Source organism: Brienomyrus brachyistius, chromosome 8 (genome assembly GCF_023856365.1).
Source record: "Brienomyrus brachyistius isolate T26 chromosome 8, BBRACH_0.4, whole genome shotgun sequence".
In the NCBI taxonomy this organism is placed as follows: Eukaryota; Metazoa; Chordata; class Actinopteri; order Osteoglossiformes; family Mormyridae; genus Brienomyrus; species Brienomyrus brachyistius.
Genome location: NC_064540.1, coordinates 7,248,702 through 7,267,364, shown reverse-complemented (window position 1 = coordinate 7,267,364; position 18,663 = coordinate 7,248,702). Strand labels below are relative to the sequence as shown.

The following is an 18,663-nucleotide window of genomic DNA, read 5'->3' as shown; positions in this document are numbered from 1 at the left end:
CGTGCCGGTTCCGTGCTGCGGTCCCGGTCGTTGCAGGCGCGCCCCGTTTCGGGCCGGACCTGGCCTGGCTTCAGCTTCGCACCTCGGGATCATTACGCGTTTCCGCTCAGTGGCTTAATGAAACATCACACGGCTGCCCGGAGCTCCGTCTCTCCCCGTCGCGCAGACGCTCCGCAGGTTCTGGCCGGTACAGCGCCGTATCCGGCCGGGGCTGCCGATCCTCTGCAACTGATCCCGCATACTGAAAGCTGCTGGAAACTTCCGCCGTTTTCGTTTTTTTTAATTCTTCCCCCATCTTACTCTCCCTTTCTTCCTCCTTTTTCCTCCCACTGGAATGGCGTTCCTGGACAAGCCGTCGGCGGCGAAGCTCCGGCTCGACGACACGGTGCCGCTGACGGCCGTGATCGAGGCGAGCCAGAGCCTGCAGTCGCACACGGTAAGCGGCGTCGGCGTTTCCCCCGCTGCCCACCGGGCTATAGCAGGGCCTCCATGCGCGGAGGAGCAGCTAAGCGGTGCCCCGGAGTTGCCTGCCCGTACTGCGTGACCTGACAGGCGGCTGGGTCGCGGTGCGCAGCCCGGGTTTCTGACTCTCCATCCCGGATCGCCGGACCTGTCAGTTGACTTTGTCTCTTTACCGTACCTGTGGGCTCGTCTGGCAGGTGACCGGCGGACTGGTTTTTCTTAAATGCCATGTTTTCCGGGTTTTGCTTGCATGTTTAAATGATTATTAATGCTTAAATTAATTTGCTGTTCGATATTTCTGATTATCTCTATTTCAATCCCCACATGACATGGGCAAGATCATATTCGAGATCTTTATTTTGCGCTGGCAGTATCCAGTAATCGGGTTTTGCTTATTTTTGGTGCATAGGTATTATTGGTGCGTAAATTTCCTTATTGTTACAAAGAGTATTTCTCACCCAGTTGCAATTCTGAGATCGTCATCCGTGTTTGGTTTCTGGAGTGATGGGTTATGCGGAAATCGAAACTGTAAAACTTAGTGTACCTCTGCGTGTAAGAGGTTTGTAAATAACGATCATTGATCCTGCACGCCCTTCAACCCTGAATTTGCGCCCAGAAGGTCTGGCATGAAAAGTGCTGATGTCCATATGGTCAGGATATAGATTATATATGCACTTATTAGGGTAGTGTTGGTGTTGCTGTTTTCCTGTAAAACAGAATCCCGAATAGAAATTGTAGCTTGTTTTGTACATTTAAGCAAAATGGTTTTTTAGAACAAAGACTTCCTGTACAATTCTAACATTATTGTTTTTTATTTAGTTTTTTTGTTCATAGTAACAGAATCTGACCAGAGAGCCTCTGTGTTTGGGTTTAAATGATGTTTTTGCGTCAGCGAAATTGTCACTTTTGTTGAGGTTTCAGAATTCCCGTTTAGTTATGGGTTTTGACATAAAGGTCTAAATTAGGGTAAACAAACAGTAAGCCCATGTTCTGTACGCAGCATTGCCATTATTTGCATAGTACTCTAAAAAGTTGAACTGCATTATGGGATATTCCCTCCAACTAGGGATAAGCAGAATAAGAACTCATTCATACTGCTGTTACATATTGCGTATTAGGTGTCACATTACAACCTATAATTAAACAATATATATGTATATATAGGTAGTGGCCGTGAAGTGCTTCTTCTTCGGACAAAAACAATAATCTTAAACCGGATAATTCCTCATTGTTTGGTAGCCTAATTGTAGTCTAATGCAACATTCAGCAAAAACACTTTATAAACGATATTTGCACCAATTTTGTTTACACGGGAATTGGCCTCTGCGAACGACAGGCGTTAAGACCCATTAGTAGTATAGAATCAACAGTGATTATTAATCAGTAAGAGTTATTCTTGACCCGGAATGTCTATTGTTCCCTGTTATGTTCCCTGTATACAATCCCCATGGCATTCTGCATGCCAGTTTGCACTGTTTATTACAGAGTTTCTCTCCCTTTTGCACGTTTTCCTCAATCCTTGTATGTGGTACATTTAAAGGCGACATGACCAGTGTGTGACCTGAGGAGTCATGCTGGTGATGTTGTTTCTGATCGGTTAATGTGTATACCAGCATAATTCGAGCATGCCTCCACATTTCAGGCTGGTCAGGTCCTGTCAGTGTTAACCTTTTACACTACCCCTGTGTTTCACGCTACCTTCCAGGTCATGTACCGTAAAGAATGTAATTAAGGGCACAATACGGTGTATTTGTGAGTGTGAGAGAGTGAAAGGCTACACTGTTATCACAAGCATTTGATAGCAGGGAGCAGCACAGGAAGAACATTGTCATTGGTCAAATGATTGTCATTGGCCACATGCGTGCATGTGAGGGGTGGAATTGTATATGCACTTTTTGGCAATCTGAATGATTAGGAACTGTTTTTTCATTTTCTTTTCCAACCAGGAATATATCATTCGTGTTCAGAGGGGTGTTTCATCAGAGAACAGTTGGCAGGTAAATTTCTTTTTAATGTAATTTGGTATTTTAACCTTTAAAATGAGAACTTAAATGTTCTTGGCCTTGTTTGCGAGCCTGCTACTGATTGTTTTTGTATATCACTTGTTTGAATTTACATTTTGTTAATGAAGTGAGCCTTTACCCAAAAGTCAGCCAGGTACAATGTTCGCATTAGTTAAGCCTTGTTCATTGTACTGACCACTTTGACCTAAATGTTTTCAGGTCATAAGGCGATACAGCGACTTCGACATGCTAAACAACAGCTTGTTGGTAAGTGTCTCTCTCTTGACTGTGATCGGGAACTATTTTGGCCGTGCTCACTGATGGAGATGGTGTTCGCCTTCTTTAATTTCATGTACCCCCCCCCCCCCCCCCCCAAAACTCACATAGGGCCAATAAATGACTCCCCCTCTCCCTGCAGATCTCTGGGATCAACCTGCCTCTTCCACCCAAGAAGTTGATAGGAAACATGGACAGGGAGTTTATCGCTGAAAGGCAGAAGGGCCTGCAGGCCTACCTGAACTTCATCACCACACACCACATCCTTTCCAGCAGTGAGCTGGTCAAGAAATTTCTGGACACTAATAACTACTCTGCAAACTACACGGGTGAGACCTGAGAAGGGTAGATGATGCCAGCAAGGTTTGCTGAAGCTGTTTGGGTGGGTCGGCTCGGTATAACGATTTGTATTATGGCCAAACCAAATCATGGAAGATTCTTATTTTTTACGGAGTTAGATTTCTTTAGTGTTTCTTAAGTGGCTGTGTGTGACTCGGCAAGCTGGGTTGCTGTGCCCATGATTGGAAAATTGCTGGATCCATCTCCGGATCAGCAGAGTGATTTTGCCTTTGGGCTCTTTAGCAAGGCCCCTAATGCTTGGTTCCTCCCAGGGCTACCTGTCCCTGCATTCTCAAAAAAAAAAAAGTAATGTTGGAAGAAAGCATCCGATAAATAAATTTAAATCTCATAGCTTTTGGATACATTGCGTTATCATTGGTACGTTTTAGATCGGCCTTTCCCCCTTCTTTATTTACAGAAATAGCTTTACAGCAGGTGTCCATGTTCTTCAGATCTGACCCAAAGTGGGAGGTAGTGGAACCTTTGAAAGATATAGGTGAGTGTCTCCTTTTCAGCCTGAAAGTGCCCTGCTGCATGCTGGGAAAATGTAGGCATGTAAAGGGCCTGATGCAGATGCATCAGTGCTGTCATCTTTGTTTTACTGAGGTCAGACCCGTTTCACACCAGTTTTCTAGCATCACTTGTGGTGTTTTTAAAGAGACACACGTCAGCACATTTCCAAAATGAATTCTTTTCTTTTTTTGTTGATTCTGAGACCATCAGTAACCTAAAGTCCGCCTCTTCCGCATATGCAGCAGTTTTACGAACCAAACTCCCACACTCCTCATGTAGTGCAACAAAAAAAGTCTGTGAAATTTCCAAAACTCACTAAATTCACAGAAATCTTCTTAAATGAATTTTGTGGACTGTGTGAGGTTTAGAAATTTGCTTTTTGAGTTATTACTTATGCAGGCTTCTTTGGGGAGCAGCTTCTGCAATAAGAGGGTAACGGTTTCTCCTGTTTGCGTGCGTTAGGCTGGCGGATACGGAAGAGGTATTTTCTAGTGAAAAACAAAGAACAGCCAAAGGAACGACAAGTCTTAAGCTGGGTAAGTGCCGCTTTAACCAGTACTGGTTAGCTGCCTCTGTGCCAGGCCTCACTGCGTGTGAGACCTAACCCAGATCTACCTTTGCCCAAGATACCTTTACCTTTACGCAAGATGCAAATTACGTAAATAGCTGAAGCCGGTTATGACCGTTTGCTGTTACGCTCTGCAGCTCTTACAAAACTCCCAAGGTCACTTTTCACTTTGGCTTTGCCGTCAAACTTTGCATTTATATTTACTATGACAAAGGATACTGTAAAAATGTCGATTCATCTTCGTAATTGGGTGGTGTGTTGCGTCGACAGAGTGATTTCACCTTTGCGCCCTTCAGCAAGGCCCTTAAACCCCAGTTACTCCAGGGATCGTCTGACCTTACTTTACGTTGATTTGGATAACAGCATCTGCTGAATAGATTTTAAAAAGTTAATTTGAGCATTTGGCCTCATGTTTCGCATCCCCGTTTATCTCCATACTCGTCTTAACCTCTTTAGGTTGACCTGGGTCCTGATAAATTCTTGTCAGACAAGGACCTTCAGTCTGCGATGAAGCTCCTTCCCACGATCTCGGTAAGTGCCGTCCGACTTCCTCTTTTCCCGTTCATTATCTCCTGACCAGCCCACCCCCCACCCCCCCCACTTGGGAGCCCGTGGGCATTTGAGTGTTTAAGCAGAAGGCATAGATTACACTTCAGCCATGAAGTAATTTCGATGGGACTCGGTGACACTCGGCCGACGGCCGGGAAGCTGAGAAGGTGGCCCTTTTTCCAGCAACAAGGGCTTTTTCTACGCTTCACTCATCCCTTCCCCAGTGTTCATCACGCTGCTGCTGTTTCATCTCTGTCTTCAAGGAATTGTGGGAAAGTGGGCCATCAGTCTCCTGATACCTTAAACACGAATACAAACCCAGTGAAGAAAAACAGCTTTTATATTGTATTGTGTAGTATTATTTAGATATTTATATCATACTGGTTGCTCTTGTATTGACTTGAACAGCTCTTCTTTTGGGTTCCTGCTGTGTGTGCCTCAGCCTCGACCCTCAAGCAAGTTCCTTAACACCCCAAAATGCTCCAGGTGTGCTAGAAAAATGATCTGACTCTGCACTTGGACCCTAAGCTTTAAACTATGTGGTCATCTCAAAGGAGAGCAAGCTGGAATATGCGATAAGAAGCATTCTAGTGTACCTGTACTTTTACTCATAAAGGATCATTTCAGTATTGTATTTCAGATGCATTGTAAGCTCTTGCTCCTTTGCTGTATCTGTTACTAGTCACTCCTTTGGAAGTTCAGTCTAACCACAATTATGCCTAGTTGGCTCCTTGACAACCATATCCTAGATCTACCTCTCTTCTACCTCACTTCAGACAGAAGCACTCAACACATGGTTTTTTCCTTAGAAAAAGTCCCCAATTCCACTTCTGAAGAGGAACCGCGATCTTCCGTTGTCTCTCCCCTAATAGCTTGACTGCTCCAAGTTAAAACTCGGTTCCCTTTTGAATCGGTCCACTTTGATTTATTATTTCCCTCCCATTATCCATCCAGAACCCTTACATCTTTCCTGTGACCTTCGCCAGCACCAGCGAGTCCTCCGCCCTGCTGATCCGTGTCTTTAGTGAGAAAGGCACGTTACGGGATCACATATGTAAGGTGAGGCTTGTCGTTCTTTATCCTGCCTTTCGGACAGGTGTGAGACCCTGCGGGATTTTTGGAAGGCCATCCTTCCGTGTTTAGGTTCCTCTTCTGTGTGCCAATCACTCTTTTCACGCAGTGCTGCCTTGGCCAGGTCTGACTCGCTTGACCAGCAATACAGTTGAATGTGTGATTGTTGTTCATATTCTGATAAAGAGCTATTTTCTATTTTTTTATGTCAGCCTCCCATCGGACACTATTTTTGTCCTATTGCCCCCCCCCCCCCCCCCCCCAAATGCACCTGCCCCCACCCCTGCAACTGCGGCACAAGAAATTCACTGTGTTCCTAAGAACACGTGACAATGAGAACTTGACACTCAAAAATAGTGCATTCGAATTTACACTTGCAGTGGTTAATTATCCCACTCACTTGTATTCCTATGCGTGTTGCCCTGGGGGTCACCAACTGGTGTTTCATCATGTGGCGGATGCAGCAATGCGCCGTACCAGTGCTTGCTCCCCAACCTGACCTGACTTGAGCTGTATTACATTTATCATGGATCTGTTGTATCATCTAAAAACGGTGGACCTTTCACGTGTTACTCTGGTTGTTCTTGTCATGCATTCTTTTAAATGGGGAAATGGGGCATTTAGTTCGTTGGGCGCTAGTGTCTGCATTGGCTGTCGCACCTGCCAATCAGCAGCACCTTGGTGACGACTTCCTCTGTTCTGAAGGTGAAGCCCAGGGAACCCTTCCTGAAGAAGTACTGTAACCCCAAGAAGATCCAGGGCCTAGAGCTTCAGCAGATCAGGACGTTTGGAAGGCAGATACTGGAGGTATGGTGACTATACGCAATGTCATCCCCCTACTTCTGCGCTGAATGAATGCATCAGTTAGCCATTTTAGTTAGTCATTTTTTTGTGTTGGAATATCATAGTGATGTTTCACTGTTGCTTGCCCATTTAGTCTTTCCCTTCCCCAGAATTGCATGGCCAGTGTAAACTCTATAAAATACTGGCAATATAAATTACAGTCTGTTGTGATTCTGTGTCGGTCTTATATAATGGCTTCTGGTTCTCCTGTTAACTGACACGAATATACTTTCCACAGATTGTGGCATTTCAGTCTTATCTTGCATTTCATCAATGTCTTTTGTCTCCCCAAACATCAACCCTGTAGAGATAATCTGCTCCAGGTTACAACTTGCAGTGGCGGCTGAAAAAATCCAGCATGGCATCACAACCATTTCGAAAACTGGTTCAAAATTAACTTTGTTATCCTTCCTAAATCAGGTCCTTAAATTTCTTCACGACAAAGGAATCCCTTACGGACATCTCCACGCTTCCAACATCTTGATAGAAGACGACACGTGCAAACTCCTGGACATAGAAAACTCGCTGCTTGGCCTTCCTTCCTACTACCGATCTTACATCACCCAGTTCCGGAAAATCAACGTAAGTTACTGCTGGTGTTCTGCTGTTGGGGGCAGCATGTGGCTCAGCGGCTTAGGACTCTCTGCCCATAGTTGGAAAGTTATAGGTTCAAATCCCAGGATCAGCAGAGTGATGTCACCATTGGCCCCCTGAGCAAGACCCTTAACTCCAAGTTGCTCCAGGGACTGACTGACCCTGATTCCTCAAAAATGTACATTGAATAAAAATGTCTGCTAAATAAATGTGGCAACTAGTAAATGTAACTAGTAGTAGCAGCTAAACGTGGATGCTGTGATTGGTTCTAACCAGAGGTGGAGATTTCAGGTCCAGAGAGTACAAATCCAGACCAGGATTTTGTTTCAACTAACCAGTTGAGTATAAAGCGTCAGTCACAGAGCACTCAACTGGTTGGTTGAAACAAAATCCTGGTCTGGATTTGAAATCTCCACCTCTGGTTCTTGCATACTCTTACATACTTTGTAATAGGCTTCATGTCTGACACCATTACATCACATTTGCTGATTTGTTGTGATTTCGGCCGTTTCAGACGACAGAGAGCATCGACGTGTACTCATTCGGGCACGTGCTGTACGAGATGACGTACGGGAGGCCCCCCGACACGGTGCCCGTGGACCACTTCCCTCCTGCTCCTTCACCATCTGTGGGTCAGTACAGACTCTGACCTTCTCTCTGTTAATTGCTAATGTGCGTGTAGCACAGGCAGCAGGGTCAAAGGTCAACATTTGCATTCAGTTGTTTTAGAAGGCCCCCTACATTCAGATCTCTCCAGAACGAGAGTGTTTCTGATCTGTGCCTCTTTACGTGTTAAACTGGTCATTAAATGGTCAAGTTGCATTCTTGGTTATGAACTGTTTTAGTAAGGCTTTTAGTGGAGCAGAATCGTACCATTTAATGTAATGAATGCCTCTAATTAATTAAATCCCATCCAAAACATAACTGGTGCAGCTGAGTTTTGGAGGGGGAACCAGCTAATCAAACTGATGGCCTCCAGCAGCATTTGTCTAAATAAAAACAGCCCCTGTTTCCTGAGTGAATTTAGCCTTTTCATTAAGTGTTCTGCTCTTAGTGAAAGCCAAGCTGAGTTACAGCATATTTCAACAACCGGAATGGTGCTTGGTGTTACGAAAATGATTCGTCATCATTGGGTGCATTCTCTGAGGAAGCGAGGGGGGCTGGCTCGGAAATGCCCCTGAGGCAAAGTGTCACCCAGGCCCCTCTCTTCCGCTCAGTGTCCGTGCTGCACTCCATCCTGTCTACGGAAGCGTGCAAGACGGGGATGCCCACGGTTGGCCAACTCCTGCAGACGCCGTGAGTAACGGCCATGCTGTGGTTTTGACGACGTTTGATGATGACGCCATCGTCTGGTGTCTCCCGCGTCCCTGTGACACGTTCATTAATTCCCTCCCCCACCAGGTTGTTCAGTGACATGCTGCTAATGAACTCCGAGAAGCTCCAGTTCAAGGTGAGCGACGGGTCAGAATGGACGTCAATCCCAAAATGCATTTCCCTCAGTTTAAATACCAGCAAGTACAGTAACCCCTTCACACTGGTGCATTTCACGGTTTCAGTTATTCGCGAGTTGGAGCTTGCCGAAAGTGTAAGCCAAAAACAATACTATATTATATATAAATATTAGTTAAGCATAATATTTGTTAGTGTAAGTGCGTACTATATCTTTAATATTAAAAGTCCTGGCTGCGGTGCATCCTGCATCGTTGTTTCGCCACCTAGCCTCACTCACGTTAGCTGTCCTTGAGACCGTGGAATCTCACCTTTCTCGTGGTGACTTTTAGACTTTTCTGTGCCGTAAATTTAAAATTTAAGTTTCCAAAATGTAGTGCTCTCAGTGTGTAGGGTAGTAACTTTGTACATTCAGCGGCATTAATTAGACGGTTCGTACATTATATAAAAAGACCGTGATAGGAAATGACAAAGTAATCTGACATGCAGTGAGTACAGTAGTTTCATTTGAAATGGATAATAAATAGACATTTTATGTCGTCGCTCAGGTTAGCAGACTGTTACAGGCGTCCAGGTTTTATTTGTGAATTGTCACATGCGCAGGCATCTTCCACCCCTAACCCTAACCCTCGCGAATGTTTAAGGGATACTGTGTAGCTTTTAATATTTTTTCCTTTATGAGACTCCTAACATTGATGTAACTTTAATAAGCATGTCAAATTGCAAGATAATGTGTGATTATTTTTTTTTCTGCTGTAGATTACGGCCAAACTGAAGGACTCCTTAAAAATCGCCAAGGAAAGCCTGGAAAAACGCTTGCAGGAGGAACAGAAAGTGGTCAGTGTCTCCTTGCTGTGCCAAACAGTGATCTTAAACCCTCTGCAAATCACACTCCTGGGTGTCTCCTGGAGACTGTTTTTGTGTCTCCTGGGTGCTGCTTGGATCCACTTTTGTGTTCACAGGGCTTTGTGTGCATATTGTGAATTCTGTTATTTACGCGGTGGGTAGAGGCAGGTCAGCGAACGGTCGCTCTCCCCTACAGATACATCAGCATCGACGACTGACCAGAGCCCAGTCACACCACGGGTCAGAGGAGGAGAAGAAGAAGAGGAAGATCCTGGCCAGGAAGGTCTGCCAAATGTCTGCAGTGAATCTCTTCTGACAGAATGGGCCTCTTTGTGGCAGTAATATATGTCAATTTTACACCATAAACGAATTGTTTCAGAAATCCAGACAGTCAGCTTATGAAAATGAAGAAGACCTTTCTGCCAAATACAACAACAATTCTGGTATGTCATCCAGGGGTAACAAGTCTAAAGGGGACATCCTTGGGGTTGAGGTTTTAAGGGGTGGGCTCTGAATGCATTTCATGCAAAGGAGGTTAATGTAATAGTTTCATATTGTCTTTAACTCTGCACGCACCAAATGAATGTGGCAGTAACTGTGTATTATCTTGAGGGGTGACTCTTCTGATCCCTTCAGGATCAGAAAATCTAATGGAATATCGACATTAGCTGTTGAATGTTTACAAAGAAAATGCCCTTCAGACACATTGTTTTGCTAATGTTACACTGATCTCTGGTCACAAGTCTGGGGTCTGTGAAAGTCTGTACATTTTCAAATCTTGTCATCTGCAGCGTTGGAGTAAAAATCCTGTGTTTCTTCATACCTGGGTTATAGCACTCAGATATCATATGACATTCTTGTCTTCGTAATTTAGTTTATGGTTTTTATTGAAGTGATGAAATGAAATGGGGTTAAGGAAGTTGTTAAATATCCGTGGAGTTTGTTTTATGACTTGGTGTAATGACCCATATTAGGTTTGGTCTCCAAAAATAATTTCAGTGGACTTTGTCAGTTGCTGACCAATAGAGGGGCGCAGATTTAAGACATGATGCAACAGCGGCCCACCCCATTTTTAAGTTTAGGAATGTTCTCCACAGGTTCGGGTGCCAGCTCTCCTCTGACATCACCTTCGTCCCCCACCCCTCCCCTAGTGACAGGTAAGCTCCTGGGTCATGGTACTCTGTCCTCCCCCCCGTGTTGAAATGTGATGATCTGTGCTGATGTTTTGTGTTCAAATCAGAAGCATGGTTGTTGGTTTGTGTCTCCAATTATGGACAGTGACTAATTAAATCAGTTGTAGCCTGGAAACCCAATCAAAACTAACGCATTTGTAGTAGATCACATCGATTGCAGAAATAATGATTCTTCTGTAAATTAATCTTCATATCATTTTTAGCGTGTGATATTCTTTGGTCACATGTAACAAGGTGATTGATTCTCCATTTTGACTAATTGGTGACTGAACATGTGATTTAGATGGACTTTTCATTCTGATTCTGTTAAAATTCAAATGACCAGTAACGTTATCTGCCTCTCTTTCCCTCCTCTGCTCTCTTCAAATTAGAGCATGCTCCATTTTGAACGTGTGGGTAAAGTAAATCATTACTGACTCTTCCCAGACTCTTAAAGCTGCAGCACCTTCTTTCAGTAGCAGAGCTCTCTCTCCCCATCCGTTGCCTGTCTGGGCTTAAGCTGCGGATGCACTCAATACGTTTTTAAAAAGAGATGTTGGCGTAAACTAATTCCTGCACTCACATTTCTTTAGGTGGCTGGACTTTTTGCAAATTGTTTATGCAGTAAATTTTTTCAGACATTGTCTATACGTGGATTTTATCTTAATGTTTGTGGTTGATATTTAATTTCTCTGGTGAGAAGTTACAGTAAATCAAGCATCATTTGGCTAACCTGTTAAGACGAAGATGCCTCCCTGCATATTGCAGTGAGGAATGATGTTGTGAAATCGTATTGTAGTTGGAGAATGAGAAATTCACAGGTTAATACATGTACATGTCATGCATTAATTGGTCCCTGATTTGATAGCTCCGCCCACTTATCCAAATCAAATCATCCTAATGGGTTGGTCAAACCTGCCAGCTTGGCTTTGGCTGATTACGCCATCATCTTCAACCCAATTGGTCAGTAGTAATGTTTGCCATCTCTACTAAATCTTCGTTACTTTTGCTTCATCTCTTTTGAAAACGAAAAGCTATTTCCATACCTGCTTTGAAAAAGGTTTAATGCACCTTTAAAAAGCCACAGTCTGCAAAGTGAACCGCTTGGACTCATTGTAAATCAGTTATGTCAGATATTCCCCCCTGTAGAGAAGCATACGGGAGTCTGTCTCGCTGTGTGCTTCGGCGCTGTGCTCCTGTCCTGGCTGTCTTTTGTTCGTGGTCATGTCCTTGTCTTTGTGCTGAGGGGACAGAAAGTAGGGGTGTGTGAATAGTTAAAGGTGAAGTCCGGCGCAGCTCACAATCGTGGGTCGGTTCTGAGTGGTATAATATACCTCTGTACTGACCATCTCTTTGTCTGTCAGGTGCCTTTGAGTTGCTGATTGCCGGCGTTAGGGACATTGAAGGTGAAAACTGATAAATGAGGGTGGAATTTAGTGGGGAATCTTCCTAGATATTGACAGGAGACAAGTGTTTTCCTTGACTTGTGCTTACTGCATGCCTTTCACGTTTGCTTTGTTGATCTGTCTTCTGCATGAAACCATTTAAGAACATTTGAACCTCTGTCGACATGTTCAGGGCTGTATGTTTTACTTGAGTTTTCGTTGATTCCTTTCAAAACATAGCATGTTCTTTTGGTGTTAAATTGCAGTTCCGCTGTCATCCAAAGGAGACTGTATGAAACCCAGGCGTCTGTGTGTTCTGGCAGCCTTAGATGTTGCATTTACAGGAGCCCTCGATTTATTTATTTATATATATATATGAAGAGAGCAGAGAATCTCTGCTCTCCAAATGGAACATAAGCAGAATGTTCTCTGGACTGACAAGTGCAAGGAAAACTACTTGGAAAAGTAGGATCTTATTCCAAAAAGTAAGAACAGATTGTCACAATGGTCATTTCTGCTTCGGGAGCTGGACAGCCGGCTGGCGTTGAATTTATTAGAATATTCTAGATTGCCTGCGGCTGGAAACTGAAGCAGAAGTAGGTCTTGTGGCAAGAAAATGAACCAAAGTGTAAAGTAGCAAACGCATTTACTGGAAATTTCACAGTTTGCACTGACCGAGAAGGTCGGAACCCAAAACAATATTGCGGTGGCATATAAATAATAATTAATATCCTGCCACATTCTGCTTTCTTTCCCCTTAAGCTTTTTGACTGTTTTGTTTTTTGTTCACTTGCGTCCTTATGGCAATTGACTGTTTTTGAGATCGTTTCCGTCGTCTTTCCATCAAGTATGTTTCATTTGTCAGGTGTCTGACTGAGTCTGTAACTGCTCATGATGAGAGATCACTAACAAACCCACTGTTTTATGCATTCGTACACACACATACATACACGTTTTTTTATCCATATCTTTGTGGGGACCTTCCATTCATTTATATGGGGGAAAACCCTAATCCCAACAATGACAGCATTGACCCCTACCCAGACCTAACCATTATCGTAAGTAACCAAACAAAATACAAAACTTTTGGCATTTTTGATTGCAGTCACAGATTTATATAAAGTTGAGTTACCGGAAAATAAGGATTTTATCACATTGTGGGCACATTTGGACACACACACACAACCACACACACACACACACACACACTCACATTTATCAGTACAACTTCATGTGTGTAACCTAATATTGTGACTACATGAGCTCCTTGAGAAGCAGCTGAAATGCAAATTGACTGTCTGGTAACTGCATTGTAGGAAAAATCCAGATTCCCATCAAGCAGTGATCAGAAATTCCTTCTTTAAAATTATAAGTGATTGCAGGGAAACACCGGCCACCCATCTTCACCTTTATTGGCAGTTGCATGAATACCTTTAATTTGTTGCCTAAAATGAGCCTGGCCAATCAGGAGTTTACTGGTCAGCCATACTGGCTATTCTTATGGAGCTGGTAATATACCAACCGAAATTGTCCTCCCTGAAAATTTGTTAGACTTTTAACCCCTGAAACTAGGATGCAAATATTAATCACACAAGCCCTTTTGATAGCTTGTTGTTGCCATATTTCACGTTTGAGTTTTTAAAAAAACAACAAAAAAAAACAAATAAAATACAAGCGGAGACAAACTAATTTTGTCACTGTGCCCTATGCCTTGGATATTCAGTTTGTTTTTATTTAGGGAGGGTAGAACCTGCACTTATTTATAAATACATATAATATATATAATATCCTAAACCAAAAAACTGTTTTAGTTATGTGTACAGTATGACTTTACTCCATTTTTTTAAAACTTTGCAGTGTTTTCTGTGCATGATTTTGCCAGTCAGTGTGGTTATGCTCATTTTAATGAACAGTATCCTGCTGTATTTAACTTTTAAATTTGACAGCCTGTTTAATTAAGAGACTAAGTGAATAGTGTCATGGGGGTTATTAATAGTTAATGTTTTAAAGTATGCTATAGGATCTTAACACTTCTCAGTGAAACAACCTACTAACCTAATCGGTTTGCTCCAAACATCACTGTTGAAAGCTCATTGAAATATAAACCAGCGCTTTTGTTCTGTTTTTATGTATTGGGTGTGTATATGAAATTTTATGCTTTTAGAAATTACTCAAACTTTCCATTGATATTTCGGCTGACAGGTTTCCTTACTGATGGGGCGTCCCCCTCCATAGGGGGTGGGGGGTGTGAGGTTTAGTGGGTGATCGACTATACTTATCACTATTGTTCAGTTTTTGGATATCACGATGTCAGGACTGGTATCCCGCCCGAGATACTCGCGATTGGTCAGGCTCTGAGATAATCTGCACCACTCAGTACATAAATTCGCTTGAGCTAGATGTCACCCTTTTTAAATCCCTCTTTTCCACATTTTGCTTTCTCCCTGTCCAGTACTGAAAATTAATTCATGTGTAATTCATAAAATGCATTTTAAAAGCTAGTTCCCTCCTTCCTGTTTCTAAATGTTTGCCTTACTGAAAATCCTCTGCTTTGAAAACAGGAGCACCACCAGCACCACCAGCACCACCTCCTCCTCCCCCAGCTCCACCTAATGAGCCCGGCCGCACTCCCCCGCTTCCGGCCGTGAATGGTACGGGCCGGGGTGCCCTGCTCAGCTCCATCCAGGCCTTTAGCAAGGGCAAGCTAAAGAGGGCTGAGACCAATGACCGCAGCATCCCCAAAATCTGAGTGGGGCCTCGTTCCCTTTGTGGCATTTTTGCTTTATTTTTTATTTTTTTTTTGCATTTCATTTTTGTAATAATGATTTCATTTTTGTAGCCTTTTGAAATGTCAAATGTCAATGTTTGTCTGGCCACCGGTTCTGAGGAGGGCCATCCAGTCATGTGCAAAGCATCCTGGGTACCGTTACCTGAGCTCCTATCCTTTTTTTTTTTTAGTACTTCCTGTCACTGTAAGCCCCACCTGTGAAAAAATGTGTCAAATTCAGGCATGGTCAATGGCAACCAATTATTACGTCAACTTAAAAAGCAGTTATGACGCATTCCAAAACACTTGTCATTTCTACCATTTTACTTCAGACTATTATATGCCACAGTTTTACCATTTACAAATCCTTTTTCTTTTAAGTATCAGAAGTTTACTGTTGTTTTATAAGATGCTGTAAGTCATTCAGCATTTACCTTGGTGCCTTTCAAATAGTTGATTAGTTCATCATTTTCATGGTGCATCTGATGCACTGGACATAACCCTCTGGTAGAACAGAATTTCAAGCACTTCATATTACCTGTAAGGGAGAAATATCAACTTTGGCCTGAGATAGATTCCATCTCACACAGGAAGGTATTTCTGCCTGCCTGTTTGTTTGAGGATTGCAGTGTTGATGATGAATGTGTTTTGAACTCTTTCTTTTTTTGATATATCATTCCCTTGGAGTGTCCTGCTAATAGTATTCCTGCCTTTCAACATTTTTAAATGTTGGAATCCGGGATATTTAACATCATGAATATTATCTTAAAGAATACTTAAAAGACTGGACACAAAAGGGTTTTTTTATCATGGATCATTATAAAATGTTTATAAATGTAGAAACATTTCAGAATCTAAGATTTTCATACTCTCAAACAGTCATACTTGACCTTCAGTGAAATAACAAGTGGTATATCAAAACTCTTGTGTAAATGATTTGGAGTTCTCTAGCCATGCCAAATCCACATGCAGGTGACTTCAGGCTGTGTGGAATGTGTTCACAGTTTAAGGACACTTTGTGATTGAATGTGCTCTCATGTTCTCCTTGATTATTCTTCCGTTGTTCAAACGCATCGTTAAGGAGTTTCCCCACGCCTTCATACTAGATGAGACATTTTTTGTCTCTTTCCACCCCCAACTTCTCCAGATAACGTTTCCCAATTTTGCTTGCCTGAGAAGCATTGAGGAAACCACTTTTTTTGAATTCCTTGTAAGGATTAGTGACATGGATACAGTATATTACATCAATCCATTGTTCATCTTCAGTAGTTATACTGTCTGGTATTTCTGTATATATCAGTGTGTTCATTTGCAGGTTCGTGAACACTTATTTGAATTGCATGAGACTACCCTGACATGATGTCTTTTCACATTTTTTAAAGGGGTTAAAAGTAAAATAGATTGAATACACAAACCCTCTGCACACATAGGTGAGCTTGGTAAAATGCTGGAAAAACCTCGGAGAGGAGAGTTGTGGACGAAGTAGATGAACGCAGTACGGTCTTCATAAATGGGTCAGCTGTCTTTGTGGATGAGCATGGCGGCTGAGGGGCGGGCAGGGCTCCAGAGCTCCGCCTCCTGGTTCAGCGCTCGTTGCCGATCTGTAGTTATGTAGAAAGCGTTCATTGGTTCGTGTGTTTTTTTTTTCGTTTTTGTAGGAGCCATGTGTCCGCACTGAACATTATATATTTAATATGGCTGCCGTGATGAAACTGGTTGACTATATGAATGAAGAATAAATCACATTTCCTGCTTTAGAGTCCCCAATTTATAGACAATCTCATTCTCTATAAAGTTTTATTATAATTTTTTTTTTTTTTTTAAAAAAAAAAAAGGTCTTTAAAAATGCCAGTGGGGATAGAATTGCACTTTAGTATGGACGTCACAGACCTTTCCAGATTCAGATTTTGATATTTCAGTTTGTGGCTCAAAATATAAGAACTTTTTCTTCTTTTTCAGGGGTTCACTTATTACCTGTTATGCTTGTAGCTTATTCTAACATTTTTTTCTGCCCGCATACATGACCATAAATGTTGCTTTTGCCGTTTCCAGTTTCTGTAATCTTAACGTGCCGTTTTCTTTTTAGCTCTGTAGCTAAACAGGTTTGCCGCCTTGTCAGAAGTATTGAAACAGATTGTAATATCACAGATGATGGTGACATTTGTATATATGTTAAAAAAATAATGCTATGTAACCTGCAATCAAAATTGTGACTATTTTATTAAAATAATGGAAGAATACGCACTGGGTTTTTAAATTGATTTCATTTCAACCTTTCAAAATATATGGGAACTGTGGCCTTTACCTGGCGGTTAGTCTTAGCATTCTTATTAGGAATTGATTAATTTCTATTAATGAAATTTTATGGATGTAGTATTAAACAATGCATCAAGATTTTAACATGTTAAAGCGATTTTATAGTCAACCGTTTAGACGGACAGCATGTGAATTACTTTAGTCAAAATCTGAGCATGCATCAAATATATAAAAAGATTCATTATTTTTACACAGGGTGGCTGCACAACACTATGGAATTCTACCCATTGTATTTTACATAAGGTTAATAAATACTTTCTTACCTGCACAACGAAAAACAAAAAACAGCCAATAAAATTATATCTGCTGATTTGGATCTAGATGGATTGGAAGAGTTTAGGGGGTTATGAGGTCGCTGGAAAGGCGTGTGTGGTATTCCCGATATCTTTGCAAGAGGACGAAGGTCCAAGCCTTTAGAGTCCTGGTGATAATCTGCTGTGAGACATAGATGCTATCTAGTGAGGTGAGATGAAGACTGTACTGTGTCTTCAGAGAATCCTTGGGTACCGCTGGTTAGACTTTGTGTCGAATGAGTGGTTACTAGAAGAGTCCTGAATGTGGTACATTACCTGCATTGTGAGGGAGCGTGAGTTACAGCACTACAGCCATGTGGCATGTTTCCCAGAGGGTGATCCGGTTCACAGGATCCTCACTGCTGAGGACCCAAGTGGCTGGACCAGGCCGAGGGGATGCCCACGTAACATCTAGTTGCGGCAGAAGGATGGCCATTTCCGGAGGGTGGGAATGGACCGTGAATCTGCCTGGGGGATCACTGGCCGGGATCCTGAGGAGTTTCGCTGTGTGGTGGGTATGGCAATGTGCTGCATCAGCTCATGCTCCCTAACCTAACCTGAACTTGACCTGCTGATTTGGTTACAACTAAATGGCTCAGAACTCAGGCTTTTGAAAAGGATAGGCAAGAGCTGTTCAAATATGGAAAATGCAAGATATTTAAAAGTATTTATAAAATTTTGGTAACAATGCGAAAAAATCAGGTCAAACGGGAGATAGACCGAACTGAATATTAAACATTTGACAAACGGGACTCCAAGTAGAATATTTGTTTTCATCGTAAATCCAGCCATTTTCCCACTGCAATGCTTGATTTATGATCAAAACAATCATTCTCCTGAGAGACCCTTCTGCCAAATATTTAATGGAGTTACTTGTCTTTCGCAATCCAGTAACAAATAAACAGCAACTGATAATGGCTCCGAAGTACCGTAAATATTTTGCAACAGATGGGCGGTCCGGTCAACCAGTACAACTAAGCATTATAATGGGCGAATCGAATTACTTCTCAGGTTGCAATCCAATAAAAAATAAATAAGCAACAACATACCAAAATCACAATCATAAAATTCATTAAAATTAAAAACTTGGCTATAAGAACCTTAAATACGAATAAACTAAAAATGCACACGGTACTTGGGAGATCAGTTGGACAGTTTCCGGTTGAACATTGAAGTAGGCGGTTTCTTACGAGTGCAACATAAAACTTCCGCTTCCG

General features: G+C 42.3%; 1 protein-coding gene and 1 long non-coding RNA gene across 3 annotated transcripts; one reads left to right on the top strand and one right to left on the bottom strand.

The window, feature by feature from the left end:
- The first annotated feature begins 119 nt into the window (after positions 1-119).
- Positions 120-17,077, top strand: pxk (PX domain containing serine/threonine kinase). 2 transcript variants are annotated; one of them, XM_049022042.1, is made up of 18 exons: positions 120-436; positions 2,409-2,459; positions 2,685-2,732; positions 2,884-3,070; positions 3,499-3,576; positions 4,056-4,129; positions 4,618-4,692; positions 5,665-5,769; positions 6,487-6,588; positions 7,045-7,206; positions 7,733-7,850; positions 8,436-8,514; positions 8,620-8,668; positions 9,427-9,504; positions 9,710-9,796; positions 9,893-9,956; positions 10,611-10,670; positions 14,632-17,077. In XM_049022042.1, the coding sequence occupies exons 1-18, from the start codon at positions 335-337 to the stop codon at positions 14,817-14,819; spliced, it is 1,707 nt and encodes a 568-aa protein (XP_048877999.1). In that variant the 5' UTR covers positions 120-334; the 3' UTR covers positions 14,820-17,077. The 2 variants fall into 2 exon arrangements, with proteins under 2 accessions (XP_048877999.1, XP_048878000.1); XM_049022043.1 differs by lacking the exon at positions 14,632-17,077 and adding an exon at positions 11,078-13,762.
- On the bottom strand, positions 15,650-18,613 carry LOC125747182 (uncharacterized). Its single transcript, XR_007399234.1, has 2 exons — positions 17,723-18,613; positions 15,650-16,438 (listed from the first exon to the last, which is right to left on the bottom strand). It is a non-coding gene; the product is annotated as an uncharacterized LOC125747182 (long non-coding RNA).
- Positions 18,614-18,663: the final 50 nt, after the last annotated feature.